At 45.0% G+C, this 21,311-nt stretch overlaps 1 protein-coding gene across 1 annotated transcript; it reads left to right on the top strand.

The window, feature by feature from the left end:
- The first annotated feature begins 714 nt into the window (after positions 1-714).
- Positions 715-21,225, top strand: LOC148899782 (uncharacterized). Its single transcript, XM_088995206.1, has 12 exons — positions 715-769; positions 4,685-5,128; positions 7,678-7,733; positions 9,254-9,328; positions 9,457-9,516; positions 10,207-10,281; positions 10,371-10,586; positions 13,506-13,730; positions 14,760-15,596; positions 17,606-18,401; positions 19,123-19,206; positions 19,278-21,225. The coding sequence occupies exons 2-12, from the start codon at positions 4,705-4,707 to the stop codon at positions 19,508-19,510; spliced, it is 3,081 nt and encodes a 1,026-aa protein (XP_088851332.1). The 5' UTR covers positions 715-769; positions 4,685-4,704; the 3' UTR covers positions 19,511-21,225.
- The last annotated feature ends 86 nt before the right edge of the window (positions 21,226-21,311 follow it).

The raw sequence follows: 21,311 nt of genomic DNA, 5'->3' as shown, positions 1-21,311 counted from the left end.
GTCATTTTGAAGTAGTTTTGGGTCACTTGAAGTCATTTTTATTGGTGTTTTACGTTTGACTAAAAAATAGCAGCCTGCGTGTTTTGGCTATTTTAGATGCTATCAAACGTTTTTCTGATGTTCTTAACCTGGGTTCCATCAAAACCAAACGCTTCGATAGAGCCTCTGCCATGAATGTAAAACACACCTGACTCAATCTCGTTTAAATCACTAAATCCGGATTTAAATGTCGATTTAGGGGTATAATTAGTACTCAGCGTGTGTGAGGGAATAAACGGTAAAACCTTTTTTTCCTTCATAGTAAGAGCAGGGCATCAAATGGTGAGTAGTTTTGCTTTATTCGAATATTATTAGTATTATGACTCTTGTGATTATTTATTATTATTATTATTATTGTTGCTGTAAAGCGTCCTTGAGAGTTTTGAAAGGCGCTTATGAATGAAATTATTATTATTATTATTATTATTACTATTGTGCCGATGACCAGTTTGTATTTGAGTTTGAGTGTACTTCCGGGTTGAGTGAACTTTGGCGCGTATAGCTGCCGCTACTCAAACGCAGAAAAAAAGTTCTCATTTTGTGACTGTAAAGTGTCCTTGAGAGTTTTGAAAGGCGCTTATAAATGAAATGTATTATTATTCTGAGTATTAATATTATTGTATTTACAAAAATACGCAAACCGGAAGCGCTGTTGTTCGCTTCCGGTTTGCGAAGCAGCGACAAACGCTGGTTGCCGCGAGCAACACGACTTCCGGTGCTTTTTTTTCGGGTAAGTGGCGTTCTTTCTTCTGAATTTGCTTCTGGAATATCACCAAAATGTCTTCGTCGAATAGCAGTTGATTTATATTTAAGTCGTTGGGCGAGTAAAAAATCCACGTCTCGTTATCTTCCTCCTCCCCTCCCCCACGCCCCAAAGGAACATGGCGGTTGTTTGGTTTGGTCGTCACTTGACCAGACGAGTGAGTTGAAACGTGTCGAATCGAGCTAAGACAAAGCCAGGACGGCACAAGTCCACGCGTGTGCATTCTTGCAAAGTTTGGAAGGCCACTTTTTTTTAATTAGACGGCCTCGACGCGTTGAAGGAGCGGAGACGATTCTGCAAAACAAACGGCGCCGCCATTGTTATCGGGGTGGAGATGTGAGAGTCCGAATCCGGCTGTTGAAAATGGATTCTGGATGATGTTGGAAACAAAGATCGGGTTTGAACAGGGATACGACGTGTTTTGTATCCAGACCTGGATTGGTGCTTCGACAGATATAAGCCACCCTTTTTAATAATACTAATAATAACGATGATGATGATAATAATAGTAGTAGTAGTAATAGTACTAGTAATACTATTAGTAGTAATAGTTGTAGTAGTAGTAATAGTAGTGGTAGTAATAGCAGTAGCAATAGCAGTAGTAGTAATAATAATATTAATAATAATTAATAATGATAATTAATAATGATAATGATAGTAATAGTAGTAGGAGTAATAGTAGTAGTAGTAGTAATAATAGTAGTAGTAATAGTAGTGGTAGTAATAGCAGTAGCAATAGCAGTAGTAGTAATAATAATATTAATAATAATTAATAATGATAGTAATAGTAGTAGTAGTAATAATAGTAGTAGTAGTAGTAGTAACAGTAGTAGTGGTGATAGTAGTAGTAGTAATAGTAGTAGAAATAATAGTAATAGTAGTAGTCATTGTAGTAATAGAAATAGTAATAATAGTCGTAGTAATGGTAGTCCTAGTAATAGTAGTAGAGGAATAGTAATAGAAGTAATAGTAGTAGTAGTAGTAGTAATAGTGGTGGTAGTAGTACTGGCGGTTGTAATAGTAGTAGTAGTAATATTAGTAGTAATAGTAGATGTAGTAGTAGTAAGAGTAGTAGTAGTAGTAATAGTAGTCTTCTTCTTTTCCTTTGGGCTTTTCCCTTCAAGGGGTCGCCACAGCAAATCAGTGTCCTCCATCTTTAGAGGTTTGATCCGCATGTTTGTTTTGGCCAAGCTTTGACGTCGGATGCCCTTCCTGACACAAGCCTCTGTATTTATCCGGGCTTGGGACCGGCACAAGAAGACATATGTCCCTTTGCAGCTACAGAACAAGCAACTCGCTCAGTAAAAGGCTCCCAAACACAAAATGGTCATCGGCACAGCAACATTCAAAAAAGCAAAAACTATACTCACCATTTGATGACAATGCTCTCATCTTACCGTGAAGCAGCTCGCGTTCACTCAACCCGGAAATAACTCCAATAGATAGAACGCTTGCTAGCTAGGCAATCGTTAGCCAACAGATACCTAGCTAGATAGCCAGCCAGCTAGATGGTGGATAGCTAGCCAGATAGCTAACTAGCCACCCAGATCTAATAGTTCGCAAATAGCTAGCAAATGATAATAATAATAATAATAATAATAATAATAATAATAATAATAATAATACATTTGATTTATAAGCGCCTTTCAAAACTCTCAATGTCACTTAACAGTCACAGGATCCGTTTTTCAAGTGCAATCTAATCTAATCTAATCTAATGGTGGTCCAGGGTGGTCCGACCTATAATATTCGCCCTCTACTATTTTGTCATAATCGGGAGATTAAATAGAAGAAATTGAAGCGATATGAGGGGATTTTCTGCATGTCATGACACAGTTAAAACAATGGCAATCTGTGAGCGGGTTCTGTATTACAGTTGAAACCAGGGGTTTCAAACTCCGGTCCTCGAGGACCGAGTCCTCCATGTTTTCCAAGTCCCCCTGTTGCAACAGGGAGACTTGGAAAACATGGAGGAATCAGCACTCTAGGACCGTAGTTTGACACCCCTGGTTTCAACTATCATAACTTTCTTAATTTTTGGCATATTTTCACAATCATCTTTAACGAGTAAGGTACCATTAGAAAGCTTTTGAAATTGTAAACAAAACCGGAAAACACAAGAAAAGGTTAAACATATAAATGAGCAAATATTAACCATCGAATGCAGGCAGAGTCTCGTCAGAAATCCAAAATGGCCGTCACTGAATACTCGCAAATAAAAATTGCCAGCTCTAGAAATATAGATGCTAATACTTCTTTTTGCTTGAAACTTGGCAGTTATGGAGAAGAATATATATTCTACCACTTCTATGAGGTATAAAAAGACAACTTACTCACCTTTATAAACTGTAGCGTTAGCAAAAAGAGCATCAACTTCAATCCATTTTCCATTTTAAGAACCAGCATGGAGGGAAACGTGTAATACGTCATCATAAAAAGACTACTAGTACAGAGTGAGTTCGCTTCACTGGACAGAAACAATCACGGTGGAATATAGCGAACTGTACATACCTATTTACAGTCATTGGATATTTTTTTTTTTTTTTTTTGTGCGGGTGAGCAGCGGCAGCCATTGGCACCAGCGGTCATTACCCGGAAGTAACACAGAAGCAAAGTTATGAATAGGAAGAGGAAAGGAAAGAAAGAAGTAGAAAAACAAAATACAAAATATTGTTTTTCCAAGATAGTGCCCAAGTAATAATATTACATTTCATTTATAAGCGCTTTTCAAAACGCACAAGGTCACTTTACAGTCACAGGATCAGTTTTTCTGTGGGTGAGCAGCAGCAGCCACATGCGCCAGTGGTCACTCAACCCGGAATGACTCAAATATATAGAAAGCTAGCTAGCTAGGGAATAGCTGGCTAAAAGCAAGCTAGCTAAATAGCTAATAGATGGCAAGCTAAATAGCTAATGAATAGCTAGCTAAATAGCTAATCGATAGATAGCTAATCGATAGCTAGCTAGACAGCTAGATACCTAGATAGCTAGCCAGATAGCTAGCTAAGTAGCCAGCTCATACATGTTAAGTTTCAGAAACTATAAATCGTGAGATTTGCTGCCATTCCCGAATTTCTTTGGGAATTGAAAAGTGTGGCGTTGAGCGTTATTCCCGAATTTGTTCAGTTTTTGTTTTTTTCTTGGGGGGTGGAGTGCTGGTCAGACCTCTGGCATTTTTTTCCCATTCCACCAGGGGGCAGTATTTGCCTTTTGCCCATGCTAGTGCTTTGTTACAGCGTTAGCTGTTGTTAAAGTCATCGTTTTCATCTGGATTTCCAAGTCTACTTGACATTGGGATTGTAACGGACTAAATGCTAGCTAGCTAGTTGCGATCTATTTGCTATATGTTAGCTGACTAGATGGCTATATAGCTGGATCGCTAGCTAGCTAGCTATCTAGCTGGCTATCTATTAGCTGGTTAGCTATTAACTAGCTAGCTAGCTTTCTATCTATTTGACTTACTTCTGGGTTGAGTGAACGTTGGTGCGTGTAGCTGCCGTTGCTCACCCACAGAAAAACTTAACCTGTGACTGTAAAGTGACCTTGGGAGTTTACGTCAGTTTATCTTAGCTGGCTAGCTAACTAGCTGACTGGCAAGCTATCTATCTGGATATCTATTAGCTATATAGCTGGCTAGCTTTATAGCTAGCTGGCTATTAGCTATCGCTTAGCTAGCTGGCTAGCTTTCTATCTATTTGAGTAACTTCCGGGTTGAGTGAACGCTGGCGCGTGTGGCTGCCGCTGCTGACCCACGGAAAAACTTATCTTGTGACTGTGAAGTGACCTTGAGAGTTTATTATAGAGATTATTATTGTTATTATTATTATTATTATTATTATTATACTCACAGTGATTTTTTTTGGGGGGTGGGCGGGGTCACAGGAACCCATTCCGGTGATTGGATGTCATCTTTCCGTCCGTTCTCCGCGGGAGCAAGCGGGCTACGGGAGATGATGGACCAGGCGGCGACCAATCAGGGTCAAGCATGGTCAAGCCAGGAGGACTGGTCGGCGGCCTCCGCGCAGAACCCCCTCCTCAACACGCTGTCCGGCCGCGACCAGTCGCAGCCCTACGGACACCCGCGGCCGCCCGGCGACGGCTTCTTGCCCGCGCCCTCGCCCATGTCGCACGTCCACTGCCACGTGTCGCCCGCCTCGCTCTTCGCCAGCGCCGGCTCGGACCCGCCGCGGGCCGCCCATCAGGCCCACGCGCCGCCCGTCTCCTTTCAGTCTTTTCAGGGCATCAACCACGCGTCTGCCACTCAGGCCCAAACCACTTCGGCCCTGCCCGCGCCACCTCAGTGGATCGCCTTGAGGCAGTGCCAAGGTAATGTGGCGCTTTGTGTGGGCGTGCGTGTTGACCTCCATTAAGGATGTGGTACAGTGATACGTTAGCTTACGAACGCGTTAGCCTCACCAACTTTTCGCCTTACGAACATAAAATTCGCGAGTAGCTAGCTAGCGTATAGCTGGCTAAAAGCGAGCTAGCTAAATAGCTAATTGATGGCAAGCTAAATAGCTAATCAATAGCGAGCTAGATAGCTAGCTAGCTAGATTGATAGCTAGCCAGATAGATACCTAGCTAGCTAGATAGCTTGATAGCTACCTAGATAGCCAGCCACCTAGATAGTTTTTCTGTGGGTGAGCAATGGCAGCCACACGCGCCAGCGTTCACTTAACCCGGAGGTAAATAGATGGAAAGCTAGCTAGCTAGCTGATAGAGAGCTAATAATAATACATTTCATTTCTAAGTGCCTTTCAAAACTCTCAAGGTCACTTTTCAGTCACAGGATCAGTTTTTTCTGTGGGTGAGCAGCGGCAGCCACACGCACCGGCGTTCACTCAACCCGGAAGTAACTCAAATAGATAGAAAGCTAGCAAGCTAATAGCCAATAGAGAGCTAGCTAGCCAGTTAAATAGCTAATAGCAAGCTAGCTAGATAGCTATCGAGACACCTAGATAGCAAATAAAGTGCTTGGTAGGTAGCCAGCCAGATACACTGTAGGTAGATAGATACAGTAGTACCTCGGTTCTCGACCATAATCCGTTCCAGAACCCTGTTCCAAAACCGATTTCCTTTTTCCCATTACTAATAATGTAAATCGTTTTAATCCGTTCCAACACCCTGAATGTTTACCTTTTTAGTCCAGTATTTTATACATTATTTCATGCATGAAATTGCACATTAAAATGCTGACCGACACATAAAAAGCAATGTACATCTCAGAAAATGTTCAGCAAAGACACAAATAACATAAACATAAATGTAACCCAGCCTAATCGTACGTTCGTGAAGAAAAGAATTATGAATAGGATTTTTTTTTTTACCTTTGTGGACGGAGGAAGGAAATGTATTGTTTGGAACGAGAGTCCCCTTCCATCAAAACTTCGGGGAGCTCTTCTGTGTGTTCTGTTCTCCAAGGTACTATTGGTAGATCGCAAGACAAGGTCATGTGACTGACGCTTAACAAAACAAGTGGAGTTCTTTTGAAAAAAAAAAAAAAACTCGACGTCGGCCAATCAGCCATCCCTTTATTTGATTGATACACCGGAGAACCAATCAAATGACATCTCATTGAGAGACTCACTGCGAGCTCAAACAACGCGCCTTCGTTGCAAAGTGAACAAGGATGTCGTGAGTTACATCCTAATTTTTTCGCTCGGTTTTTCTTCTTAAATGTAAGATAGAGTATAAAAAAAAACGGAAGAGCTGGACCAAGTAAGAAGAAAAAACGTATTTAATACGGAATGAGAGGATGGCTTTTTTTTTGTCTCGTCTGCCAGTAATCAGAGTGAACTCAGGTAATGGCAAACAATTGACATCATTATATTGTGTTGCGCAACATATGCCGATATACATCAACATAAATTGCAATAATCTTCACTAAGTCTCTCAATAAATATAATGAGTCGATCATTTTGACTTGCTCATTTGAAAAGTAGCTCCCTTGCTGGAAAAAGTGTGAGCACCCCTGCCCTAGCCAGATCAGACACTCGCACACCTACTTCACATTTCGCGATTAATTATTTCTTAAATGCAACAGTTGTACGCACTACTTTTTTTTTTTTCACTTGTAGCAGCACCTACTTTCTTTAGAGGCATGATGATTAGGGGCTAAAACTCTTCGTACACCTGTATATAACGCGAGAACAAAACGCAAAAACAGTTGGTCACGAACAGAGCGATACACCCGTACGCTCACGTCGCTAGCGGACGTGCTGCGTTTTGCTCTCGCGTTTACGCGATTGTTGTTCAAACTACCAAGCAAGAATATCTCGAATATTTTGTTCGAACTGTGAGTCGTTCGAAAACTGAGGTACCACTGTAGCTGAATAAAAAGAAGTGAAGAGAGGAGACTTTTCACACACACCCCATGGACAAGAGGGTATTATCGCCGACAAAGCTCGGATATCATCAAGAGGCAACGACATCGACCATCGCAAAGGTCAATGAAACCACTTTAATATTTAGTACAGTTTATTTTTATTTAATTACAATACAATAGCACGTTTATTAAACATAAAATAAGGTCTGTTTTGTGTCGTTTTAAGGCTTATTTTGTAGAAAATCACGTTTGATGGCGACCTGGGAACGGATTATTCTTATTTTAATGGTTTCCTATGGGAAATTAATGTTTGGAAGACACACTTTTCGCCTTACAGACACTTTCTAGGAGCCAATTAAGTTGGTAAGCTGAGATATCACTGTACTTCTGAGCATCGCTTACATGTACAAGGTAGAAATTGAGAGAGTGGAGGAGCGGCTCTCCTTCACGTAATCAAGTCTGGTTGTGAACTTTGACCTCTTGAAGGCAATGACCTTTTTCAAAATGGTGTCTTGCTGTCAAACTTGTGACGCCATTTTGTGGCCCGCAGTCTCCAACGAGTCTCCTTTTGCTGACAACGATGGCGCCCATCCCCATCCGACGGCGGTGAGCAAAATGGCCGCCCTTTATTATAATAATAATAATCATACTAATAATAATACATGTAATATCTAAGAGCCATTCAAATCTCTCAGGGTCACTTTACAGTCACAAGAGGACGTTTTTCTGTGGGTGAGCAGCGGCAGCCACACGCACCAGCGTTCACTCAACCCGGAAGTTACTCAAATAGATAGAAAGCTCGCTAATAGATAGCTACTACTGCTACTAATAGTGGCTAGCTATCTAGCAAGCTATCTTTTGGCTATCTATTAGCTGGCTAGTTAGCTTTCTATCTATTAACTTCCGGGTTGAGTGAACGCTGGCGCGTGTGGTTGCTGCTGCTCACACACAGAAAAACTGATCCTGTGACTGTCAAGTGACCTTGAGAGTTTTGAAAGGCGCTTATAAATGAAATGTATTATTATAAGCGCAGTTCAAAACTCTCAAGGACATAGCTAATAGATGGCTAGCTAACTAGATAACTAATAGCTAGCTCGCTTTACATTATACTACTTAGCCCATTCAACCAGCTAGCTCATAGATAGCTAATAATAATACAGTAAAGTCTCGTTATATCGATATCGGTTATATCGATAGCACTGCTTATTACGATACTATTTCTATGAACGCAGGGAGATAGCTAATAGCTAGCTAGCTTTACATTATACTACTTAGCACAGTCCACTAGCTAGCTAATAGATAGTTAATAATAATAATAAAACATATTTATAAGCGCCATTCAAAACTTTCAAGGACATAGCTAATAGAAAGCTAGATAGCTAGATAGCTAATCGCTAACTAGCTTTACATTATACTACTTAGCACATTCCACTAGCTAGCTAATAGATAGCTACTAATAATAATACATTGTATTTATAAGCGCCATTCAAAACTTTCAAGGACATAGCTGATAGAAAGCTATATAGCTAATAGCTAGCTAACTTTACATTATATTACTTAGCACATTCAACTAGCTAGCTAATAGATAGCTTCTTCTTTTCCTTTCGGCTTTTCCCTTCAAGGGGTCGCCACAGCAATAGCTACTAATAATAATACATTTTATTTATAAGCGCCATTCAAAACTTTCAAGGACATAGCGAATAGAAAGCTAGCTATCTATATAGCTAATAGCTTGCTAGCTTTACATTATATTACTTAGCACATTCAACTAGATAGCTAATAATAATAATAATAATAATACATTGTCTTTATAAGCTTCATTCAAAACTTTCAAGGACATAGCTAATAGAAAGCTAGCTAGCTTTATTGGTACTAGCTAGCTAGCTTTACATTATACTACTTAGCACATTCAACTCGCTAGCTAATAGATAGCTACTACTCATAATACATTGTATTTATAAGCGCCATTCTAATAGAAAGCTAGCTAGCTATATAGGTAGTAGCTAGCTAGCTTTACATTATACTACTTAGCACATTCAACTAATTAGCTAATGGATAGCTAATAATAATAATTCATTGTATTAGCGCCGTATTCGCTACCTGTGTTGAAGTTGTTTTCTTTGAAGGGGATGACGACGCGCTCGATGCTTTTGCATCAGCGAGCTCTTCTACTCAAACAGCTGGCCGACTTGGACAAAGTGGTGAGTGCGGCGCGGGCCTTCACGGGCCTGCACGGGCCAGCAGGGGGGGGGGGGGGGGGACTTGATGCAATTTTGCCGCCAAAATTGGGATCTGCGAATTGGGCCAACTTGTACGTCTCCCCTTCCAGCTGGGATCGTTGCCTCCGGAGGACGACGTCTGCGTCAAGTCGCCCCCCTCGGCCCCCCAGGCAAGTAGAACGTCTGAAATAACGTCTGACCGGACGCCCGGGGGCGTGCAACTTTTTCACAGAAAAAAAAAAAACACTGAAGATTTCGAAATCGGAATCAATCCTGCGTGTTTTGGGTCTATAAAACGTTTTTCTGATGTCAGGATACAAAAAAAATGGTGTCGGTTGTCCTTTAAAGTGTCCCAAAACTGCCTCAAAATGAGCTAGAAAGTCCCGCCCCCCTTGTTCGTGACATCACACCAGGATACACCTTCACAAACTGCCCTGCTCCAGAATCAAAACAATGGCTTCAGAGAGTTCAGATTCGGAAAAAAAGATCCTTTCTTGTTACTCGTCCAGTTATGAATATGATTCAGATAGTTCTGAAGAGGAAAGCATAAATGTTTACCATTGATTCAAGAAGTCCTTCCAGATCATTTTGAGACGTCAATGACTCCAATGTAGCGTCCCAGAAAATGCACAAGATGGCGCCCAAGCGCCATTGGGAATGGGTTGATTTGTCCGCTGGGAATTTTGTGTCAACTAGTATCAAATAGTAGTGTTGGTGCAACACACAACAATTCACCATCGTGTTATTTATGTCGTTTTCCTTCTAATTTCGTGATCAATGCAGTTTTTTCAGACGAAAAAAAGTACCCAAAATGCATTGTGTGTCGTGGTGGGTTGATGTCTTCGTTTTGGTCTCCTCAGTCGCCTGTCCAGTCGCCGCTTCAGTCCACGGACGCTTCGCCGCTGTGTCAAAGCGAGGCGGCGCACAAAACTGAGGTGCCTCGTCGCGCTTCGTTTCCGATTCCACGTTTCCAACGCTTTACTTTTTTATTTTGGACTTTTTGTATTTTTTTTTTTGTTGCTAGCCGGAGTGGTACGCGTCTTCAAACGGCGCGTCGCCGGCATCACCGCTGAAATCGCCGTTGAAATCGCCACCGGCATCGCCGGCGACGTCGCAGCTGATCTCGCCGCTGACGTCGCCGCCGTCGTCGCCGCGAGCCGCGCCTTCTGACCGCAAGCGCGCCGCCGCCGCTGACGACGACGACTTGACGGATGACTCTGCGTGCGATCCGGCAAACCCTGTAAGACATTGGTTGCCCCCGGGGGCCAAATCTACTCGATGTAGCTATGTAGCTAGCTAGATAGCTGGCTATCAATTTGCTATCTATTAGCTATCTGGCTGGCTCACTCGCTATCTAGCTGGCTATCAATTTGTTATATGCTATCTAGCTAGCTAGCTGTCTATCTATTAGCTATCTATTGGCTAGATAGCTACCGAGCTGGCTATCAATTTGCTATCTATTAGCTATCTCGCTGGCTCACGAGCTATCTAGCTGGCTATCTATTAGTTTTACGGCTAGCTAGCTAGCTATTAGCTATCTATTGGCTAGCTAGTTACCGAGCTAGCTGTAAATTTGCTACATATTGGCTATCTGGCTGGCTCACAAGCTATCTAGCTGGCTATCAATTAGTTATAAGCTATCTAGCTCGCTAGCTGTCTATTAGCTACCTATTGGCTAGATAGCTACCGAGCTGGCTATGAATTTGCTATCTATTAGCTATCTGGCTGGCTCGCTAGCTATCTAGCAGGCTATCTATTAGTTATATGGATATCTTGCTCGCTAGCAGTCTATCTTTTAGCTGTCTATTGGCTAGTTAGCTACCGAGCTGGCTATCAATTTGCTATCTATTAGCTATCTCGCTGGCTCACGAGCTATCTAGCTGGCTATCTATTAGTTATACGGCTAGCTTGCTAGCTAGCTAGCTATTAGCTATCTATTGGCTAGCTAGTTACAGAGCTAGCTATAAATTTGCTACATATTGGCTATCTGGCTGGCTCACAAGCTATCTAGCTGGCTATCAATTAGTTATAAGCTATCTAGCTCGCTAGCTGTCTATCTATTAGCTACCTATTGGCTAGATAGCTACCGAGCTGGCTATCAATTTGCTATCTATTAGCTATCTGGCTGGCTCGCTAGCTATCTAGCAGGCTATCTATTAGTTATATGGATATCTTGCTTGCTAGCAGTCTATCTTTTAGCTGTCTATTGGCTAGCTAGCTACCAATTTGGCTATCAATTTTCTATCTATTAGCTATCTCGCTGGCTATTTATTAGTTATACGACTATCTAGCTAGCTGTCTATCTATTAGCTATCTATTGGCTAGCTAGCTACCGAGCTGCCTATCAATTTGCTCTCTATTAACTATCTGGCTGGCTCACTAGCGGATGACTGCGTGCGATCTGGCAAACCCTGTAAGACAGTGGCGGCCAAGTCGAAGCCCGCGGGCCAAATCTGGGCCGTCTCCTCATTGTCTTCGGCCCGCCGAAGCACTGTCTAGTTTTAAGCTGAAGAGGACACAAAACAAAACTACGAAGGAGACCATCAAAACACACCAACGAGTTGTGCGTTTGTGTGACTTAGCGTCCCAATACCAGTACGCTAAGTCGACCATTGCTACGTGCGGCTAAGGGTGTTTCGGTGTTGTCTCAGACAATAGAAGAGGTTGAAAAACTTCTGTTGATTTGGATGAACGAAAAGCAGCTAGAAGGGAACAGCGTGAGTGAGGGTATTATTGCCCAGAAAGCAGGGCAACTTCACTCGGTTAAAATAATAAAATAATGTATATTATGTTTGGTTTTTAAGGTGTATTTACTAGAAAATCATGTTTTATGGGGACCTGGGAACGGATTATTCTCATTTTAATTGTTTATTATGGGACATTAATGTTTGGCAGATGAACTTTTCACCTTACAGTTTCTGGGAACCAATTACATCAACGACCATCACAAAGGTCAATAAAACTACTTTATTATACGGTACTGTTTTTTTTATTTAATTACAATACAATAGCACATTTATTATACATAAAATAAGGTATATATTGTGTAGTTTTAAGGCTTATTTAGTAGAAAATGATGTTGTATGGGGACCTGGGAACGGATTATTATCATTTTAATGGTTTCTTATGGGAAATGAATGTTTGTCAGCCGGACTTTTCGCTTTACACACACTTTCTGGTAACCAATTATATAGACGACCATCACAAAGGTCAATAAAACTACTTTATTATACCGTACTGTTTTTTTTATTTAATTACAATACAATAGCACATTTATTATACATAAAATAAGGTATATATTGTGTAGTTTTAAGGCTTATTTAGTAGACAATGATGTTTAATGGCGACCTAGGAACAGATTATTCTCATTTTAATGGTTTCCTATGGGAAATTTATTTTTGGAATACACACTTTTGGCCTTACACACTTTCTGGGAACCAATTAAATTCGTAAACTGAGGTATTACTGTATTTTGTGTAGTTTTGAGGCTTATTTAGTAGAAAATGACGTTTTATGGGGACCTGGGAATGCATTAGTCTCATTTTAATTGTTTCTTATGGGAAATAAATGTTTGGAAGATGAACTTTTGGCCTTACAAACACTTCCTGGGAACCAATTAAATTCGTAAACTGAGGTATTACTGTATTTTGTGTAGTTTTGAGGCTTATTTAGTAGAAAATGACGTTTTATGGGGACCTGGGAATGCATTATTCAGATTTTAATTGTTTCTTATGGGAAATAAATGTTTGGAAGATGAACTTTTGGCCTTACAAACACTTCCTGGGAACCAATTAAGTTTGTAAACTGAGGTATTACTGTATTTTGTGTAGTTTTGAGGCTTATTTAGTAGAAAATGATGTTTTATGGGGACCTGGGAATGCATTAGTCTCATTTTAATTGTTTCTTATGGGAAATAAATGTTTGGAAGATGAACTTTTGGCCTTACAAACACTTCCTGGGAACCAATTAAGTTTGTAAACTGAGGTATCACTGTATGTGGAGGGGAGGAAACATTCTAACAGCTTCCCCAAATTCCTAACTCGACACTGCAGCAAAAAAATGACTGTGATCCCCATCGGTGTAAAAGATGTCACGGCGCGCATGTTAAGTCTGTTGCGTACCAAATTGCCGACCTTTTTGAGCCTTTGTCTTTCCACAGGACGGCCGCTCGCCCGACTGGTCCGACCGCGACTCCCTTTTCTTACCGAGTGACGACGTGTCGGACGCCCTCTCCGACTCGGAGAACAATGCGGTCCGCCCAAGGGGCACCGCCATGGCCCTGCGCCGCAGGAAAAGGTCCAAGAGCGCGTCGCCCGACCCTTGGCCGCCCGGCCCCTGGCCGACCGAAGCCGAGACCGCGTGGAACCACCTGAAGAACATCAAGGTGGGGGGTTGCTCTCAAATGAACAAGATGGAGTCCGACTTTCTTCCTGGGCCGGCGGCGTTTAGGGCCTTTGTGAGTTACTTCCGGGTTGAGCGAACGCTGCCGCGTGTGGCTGCCGCTGCTCACCCACAGAAAAAGTGATCCTGTCACTGGAAAGTGACCTTGAGAGTTTTGAAAGGTGCTTATAAATGAAATGTATTATTATTATTAGCTATCAGCTATCTAGCTAGCTTTCTATCTATTTGAGTTGCTACCGGTTTGAGTGAACGCCGGCGCGTGTGGCTGCCGCTGCTCACCTATAGAAAAACTTATCCTGTGATTGTAAAGTGACCTGGAGAGTTTTGAAAGGCGCCTAGAAATGAAATGTATTATTATTTTTAGCTATCTATCAGCTAGCTAACTAGCTTTCTATCTATTTGAGTTACTTCCGGGTTGAGTGAACGCCGGCGCGTGTGGCTCCCGCTGCTCACCGACAGGAAAGCATATTTTGTGACTGAAAAGTGACCTGGAGAGTTTTGAAAGGCGCCTAGAAATGAAATGTATTATTATTTTTAGCTATCTATCAGCTAGCTAACTAGCTTTCTATCTATTTGAGTTGCTTCCGGTTTGAGTGAACGCTGGCGCGTGTGGCTGCCGCTGCTCACCTATAGAAAAACTTATCCTGTGACTGTAAAGTGACCTTGAGAATTTTGAATTTTTAAAGGTGCTTAGAAATTAACCGTATTATTATTATTATGATTAGCTATCTTTCAGCTAGCTAGCTAGCTTTCTATCTATTTGAGTTACTTCCAGGTTGAGTGAACGCTGGCGCGTGTGGCTGCCACTGCTCACCCCCCCAAAAAACTGATCCTGTGACTGGAAAGTGACCTTGACAGTTTTGAAACACTTTATATCTATTCACTATCCATGAGCTGTCTAGCGAGCTAGCTAAAGGGCTAGCCGGCTATTAGCTGTCCATTAGCTGGCTATCTCGCTTTCTATCTATGTGAGTGACTTCTGGGTTGACTTTTGCGGCGTTCCCCCACCCAGGTGAACGCCATGAAGCACGGCCGTAAGAACCGCAAGCGCATCTACCGCCGCAACTACTGCCTGTTTTGCTCGGCGGCGGTGGTGAAGATGTCGCGCCACCTGCAGCACAAGCACAGCCACAAGGAGCAGGTGGCGGCCGCCCTGCGCCATCCCAAAGGCTCGCGCGAGCGCCAACGGCTGTGGAACCGCCTCCTCAACGAGGGCAACTACGCCCACAACAAGCGGGTGTTGAGAACCGGCCAGGGCGAGCTGACCGCCCGCCAGCGCCCCGCCTGGGCGGGCAAGGCGCAGGACTTCCTGCACTGCCTGTACTGCCGCGGCCTCTTCATGAAGAAGAACATGGCCTGCCACATGAAGCGCTGCCCCGAGCGGCGCCGCCGTCCCGGGGACGCCCGGGGGGACGCCCGGGGGGACGCCCGGGGGGCCGCCCCGGACGCGGTCAAGGAGCGCGTGGAGACCCGCTGCGCCCTGGAGGCCATGGGCGACCTGGGCGTGAGCGCCGAGCTGCGCCGCGTCCTCCACCAGATGCATTACGACGACGTGACCCGGCTGGTGCTGAGCGAGCCGGTGCTGCTGGCGTACGGCGAGGGCATGCTAGCGCGGCGCGGCGGCGAGGCTAAGCGCCGGGAGTTGGTGCGGCAGAACCTGCGGCAGATGGCGCGCCTGGTGCTGGAGGCCTGGAAGCGGACCCCCCTCCGGCGGCTGGAGGACTTCTTTTTGGTCGACAGCTTCCCGCACGTGGCCGCCGCCGTCAACGTGCTAGCCGGCTACGACCCGGAAGCTCGCACCTACGCCGCGCCCTCGCTGGCCGTCAAGCTGGGCTACCTGCTGCAGAAGGTCTGACAATTAAGCTACATAGCCTCTTATTTCTAGGTTATTATTACTCTTATTGGATTATGATTATGATTACTACTTGGCTGGCTAGCTAGCTAGCTACCGAGCTGGCTATCAATTTGCTCTCCGGCTTAGTTATACAGCTAGCTAGCTAGCTGTCTATCTATTAGCTATGTATTGGCAAGCTAGGTACCGAGCTGGCTATCAATTAGTTATACAGCTAGCTAGCTGTCTATCTATTAGCTATGTATTGGCTAGCTAGCTACCGAGCTGGCTATCAATTTTCTGTCTATTAGCTATCTAGCTGGCTATTAGTTATACAGCTATATTTAGCTAGCTGTCTATCTATTAGCTATGTATTGGCTAGCTAGCTACCGAGCTGGCTATCAATTTTCTGTCTTAGCTATCTAGCTGGCTATCTATTAGTTATACAGCTATATCTAGCTAGTTGTCTATTAGCTATCTATTGGCTAGCTAGCTACCGAGCTGGCTATCAATTTGCTATCTATTAGCTATCTGGCTGACTCACAAGCTAGCTAGCTAGCTAGCTATCTATTAGTTATAGTACACGGCTAGCTAGCTGTCTATCTGTTAGCAATCTGTTGGCTAGCTAGCTAACGAGCTGGCTATCAATTTGCTATCTATTAGCTATCTGGCTGGCTCACAAGCTAGCTAGCTGGCTATCTATTAGTTATAGTACACAGCTAGCTAGCTGTCTATCTATTCGCTATGTATTGGCTAGCTAGCTACCGAGCTGGCTATCAATTTTCTGTCTATTAGCTATCTAGCTGGCTATTAGTTATACAGCTATATCTGGCTAGCTGTCTATCTATTAGCTATCTATTGGCTAGCTAGCTACCGAGCTGGCTATCAATTTGCTATCTATTAGCTATCTGGCTGGCTCACAAGCTAGCTAGCTAGCTGTCTAATTGATTGGCAATCTGTTGGCTAGCCAGCTACCGAACTGGCTATCAATTTGCTATCCATTAGCTATCTGGCTGGCTCACAAGCTAGCTAGCTGGCTATCTATTAGTTTTAGTACACGGCTAGCTGGCTAGCTGTCTATCTGTTAGCAATCTGTTGGCTAGCTAGCTACCGAGCTGGCTATCAATTTGCTATCTATTAGCTATCGGGCTGGGTCACAAGCTAGCTAGCTAGCTGGCTATCTATTAGTTATAGTACACAGCTAGCTAGCTGTCTATCTGTTAGCAATCTGTTGGCTAGCCAGCTACCAAGCTGGCTGTCAATTTGCTATCTATTAGCTATCTGGCTGGCTCACAAGCTAGCTAGCTGGCTATCTATTAGTTATAGTACACTGCTAGCTAGCTAGCTGTCTATCTGTTATCAATCTGTTGGCTAGCCAGCTACCGAGCTGGCTATCAATTTGCTATCTATTAGCTATCTGGCTGGCTCACAAGCTAGCTAGCTGGCGATCTATTAGTTATAGTACACGGCTAGCTAGCTGTCTATCTGTTAGCAATCTGTTGGCTAGCCAGCTACCAAGCTGGCTGTCAATTTGCTATCTATTAGCTATCTGGCTGGCTCACAAGCTAGCTAGCTGGCTATCTATTAGTTATAGTACACTGCTAGCTAGCTAGCTGTCTATCTGTTATCAATCTGTTGGCTAGCCAGCTACCGAGCTGGCTATCAATTTGCTATCTATTAGCTATCTGGCTGGCTCACAAGCTAGCTAGCTGGCGATCTATTAGTTATAGTACACTAGCTAGCTAGCTGTCTATCTGTTAGCAATCTGTTGGCTAGCCAGCTACAAAGCTGGCTGTCAATTTGCTATCTATTAGCTATCTGGCTGGCTCGCTGGCTATCTATTAGTTATACGGCTATCTAGCTACCTTGCTAGCTGTCTATTGGCTATCTGATAGCTAGCTAGCTTTGTATCTATTTGAGTTACTTCCGGGTTGCGTGAACGTCGGCGCGTCTGGCTGCCGCTGCTCACCCGCAGAAAAACGGACCCTGTGACTGGAAAGTGACCTTGAAATGACGATTCTTGTCAGGTGTGCCGCCTGGTCCAGGAGCGGGCCCTGGAGCGCCGGGACTTCGGTCTGGCCGAGGAGGCCAAGAACTTCCTGCTGGTCTACAGGAAGCGCTGGTCCGGGACCATCTCCTCGGGCGCCCTGTCGGACCTGCGGCAGGGCAAGCGGCGCCGCGGCGACCGGGTCCCCGACGACGGCGACATGGAGCGCCTCCACGCGCTGGCCCGTGAGGCCCACCTGCGCGCCGAAGAGGCCCTGCGGAGCGAACCCGCCGCCCAGAAGTACGAGGCGCTGGCGCGGGCCCTCCTGGCCCGCCTGCTTCTGTTCAACGCCAGGCAGAGCAGCGAGGTGTCGTCCTTGCCGCTGAGCGCCCTAAAGACGGTGAAGAAGCCCGACTGGCGCGGCGCCGCCGACCTGCTGGCGGGCGAGCTGGAGAGCGCCATGTGCCGCGTCTTCGGCAGGCTGGAGGTCCGCTCGGCCTGCGGGCGCCTGGTCCCGATCCTGCTCAGGCCGGCCTTCCTGCCCGGGCTGGAGCTCCTGGTGCGGGTTCGCGAGGCCTGCGGGGTCCCCGCCCAGAACCCCTTCCTGTTCGGGCGGATCCACGCCCTCAGCGCCTACCGCGGCTCCGTCTGCGTGCGCATGCTAATCAAGGGCGCCGCCGCCGCCGTCTTCCGCAAGCCCGATGCGCTGGCCTCCGCCTTCGTCCGGCGCCGCCACGCCGCCGCCTTGCAGATGCTCAGCCTGGAGCCCGCCGAGAAGGAGCTCATCCTGGGACTTGACGGGCGGGGGCGGGACCAGCCCCAGCCCCGCCCAGAAGGTGAGCGCTTAAAGGACCATTTTTTTCTTTGCGAACTGACATTTTAATAATAATACATTTCACTCATAATAATTATCATACTTTTCATTTATAAGCGCCTTTCAAAACTTTACAGTCACGGGATATTTTATCAGCGGGTGAGCAGCGGCAGCCACACGCGCCAGCGTTCACTCAACCCGGAGAATAAGCATCCACCTGGCTAGCGCACGTAGCTACCGTCTCGCAGTCCGGAATTATAGTGCGTTTCAAAACTGTCAAGGTCACTTTTCAGTCACGGGATCAGTTTTTTCTGTCGGTGAGCGGCGGCAGCCACACGCGCCAGCGTTCGCTCAACCCAGAAGTAACTCAAATAGATAGAAAGCTAGCTAGCCAATAGATAGCTAGCTAGCCAGTTAGATATCTAATAGCTTGCGAGCGAGCGAGCTAGCTAGTGAGCGAGCTAGCTGGCTATCTATTAGTTGTCTAGCTATCTATTAGCGAGCTAGCTAGCTTTCTATCTTTGAGTTATTCGAGTGAACGCTGGCGCGTGTGGCTGCCGCTGCTCACCCACAGAAAGACTGATCCTGTGACTATAAAGTGACCTTGACAGTTTTGAAAGGCGCTTAGAAATGAAATGGATTATTATAGATGTGAGCTGAGGAGCTTCGTTTCGACAAAACGAAGCGTTTCAACCACAAACTTTCTCGGGGCGTCCGACTCATACCCTCAACGATCCTTTTAGGCGCCAGCCAGCCCGACGAGTCCGCCGCCGGTTCGTCCGAGACGCCCTCGACCAAATCCATGATGGCCTGGCGCTCGCCGAAAGGTACGAAAATCCCGTTGAGGCGCAGTCGTCGCCGCCGTCCGGTCTGAGTTTTTCTTTGTCTCCCTTTTGAGCGGCTTTGTCGGGCGCCAAGAACAAGTGGAGCGACGGCGAGGTGGCGGCGGTGGAGCGACACATGATGTCGCTCATCCGAGACCACAAAGTGCCGCAAAAGCGCGACTGCCTGCGCTGCCTGGAAGCCGAGCCGCTTGCCCTGCGCGCCCGATCCTGGAAGGGCATCAAATACTACGTGAGGAACCGGATCACCGCCCTCAAAAGACAAGATGGGCCGCCGCACGTGCGCTGAGCTGAGCTGAGCTGAGCCTTCTATGGTCGTCACCATTCCTACCGCTCGTTATAAATGCTTTGCTTTTCGGAATCGCGCCTCGATTTCTTGACTCGGAAGAGTTTGCGAGGCTCGAGTTTGTCACGCTCCACATTGGAGTCCTCCAATCAACCGGGCCGCTCCAAAAATCAACCGAAGCGGTAGTCGTAAGAACTCCGACTCCGCCATCCCTTCGCGAGTTCATTCCAACATCCTGTGATTGGATTCCAAAATTTGAAATTAACCATTTGGTTGGGCGACGTCCGAGCTCGAGAGCCGTCTGTGGCTCGAGAGCCGTCTGTGGCTCGAGAGCCGTCTGTGGCTCAAGAAAGAGCCGTCTGTGGCTCAAGAAAGAGCCGTCTGTGGCTCGAGAGCCGTCTGTGGCTCAAGCAAGAGCCATCTGTGGCTCAAGCAAGAGCCATCTGTGGCTCAAGCAAGAGCCATCTGTGGCTCAAGCAAGAGCCATCTGTGGCTCAAGCAAGAGCCATCTGTGGCTCAAGAAAGAGCCATGCATGGCTCTTCAGCCTTATATGGCTCTTGAGTCTTATATCGCCCAAGAACTATCCATGGCTCTTGAGCCATTGTACGGCTCATCAAGAGCCATGTACGGCTCTCCTCGAGCCGTGTACGGCTCGTCAAGAGCCCGTGTATGGCTCGCCGAACAAACTAAATACAGTGATACCTCGGCTTACGAACGCTTTAGCTAACGAACTTTTCGCCGTACGAGCGATAAAATAGCATGAATATAATCTTGGCATACAAACTATTTTTCTGGAAACACACAAAGCACCACAATGAGTGATGTGTCGTTTGCGAACGAGCCGGTTCTTGGCGCTCCTAACAAGGTGTTGAAAATTGCAACCCCCAGTCTTCGGTTAAAGCCACACGTGATTGGTCAAGATCCGTGGTAGAGGAGGGAGGGGGCACACGCAGCAGTGAGCGGGGGAGGGGTTAGAGTGCTCACAGCATGCAACAGATAAGGCAGACGAAAGAGCTTGAAACAAAAGTGAAAAAGCTATCCATTCCATCAAGCCATCAACGACCACCACAAAGGTCAATAAAACGACTTTATTATACTGTACTGTTTATTTCTTTCCTTGCAATACCATAGCACATTTATTATACATAGGTTTACTTTGTCAAAGTCAGCTTTATTGTCAAATATGCTAATATGCATGACATACAGCACAGATGAAATGACTGTCCTCTCGGACCCAGCATGCAAACATAATAAACATGAAAACGCCAATTTTCCGCCAACTTGGAAAAAACAAAATTAACAAATATGACAATTTTGTGTAGATTTCATTCTTATTTGGTTGAAAATGGTGTTTTATGGGGACCTGGGAACGGATTATTCTCATTTGAATGGTTTCCTATGGGAAATGAATGTTTAGAATACACACTTTTCACCTTACACACACTTTCTGGGAACCAATTAAGTTCGTAAACCAAGGTATCACTGTACATATTCTCCATGCTAACGTTAGCATCAATATACTTCTGCGAGTGGCAGCAGAAAGCAAGCGTGCAAGCTAATGTGCCGTGTGCAGGCTAGCTAGCAGTAACTTTGCGTATGGACCTTGCAAGTTGACTTTCATTCCGATCGTTTGGATGGAATGAAAAAATATTCATATTCATGATGAGTATTATCACAAAGTTATTTTGAAATAATACATTCTGACTTTTTGTTGAAATGTTTTTGTGTGAATATTTTACGTTTATGGCTCTCTTAGTGAAAAAGGTTCCCGACCAATGAGGTAGCGTGAAGGGTCTTGCCCAC

Source organism: Hippocampus bargibanti, linkage group LG04 (assembly GCF_051943395.1).
Source record: "Hippocampus bargibanti isolate YZ-2025 linkage group LG04, ASM5194339v1, whole genome shotgun sequence".
Classification (NCBI taxonomy): Eukaryota; Metazoa; Chordata; class Actinopteri; order Syngnathiformes; family Syngnathidae; genus Hippocampus; species Hippocampus bargibanti.
The sequence above is the reverse complement of the archived record's forward strand: the minus strand, read 5'-3'. Positions and strand labels throughout refer to the sequence as shown.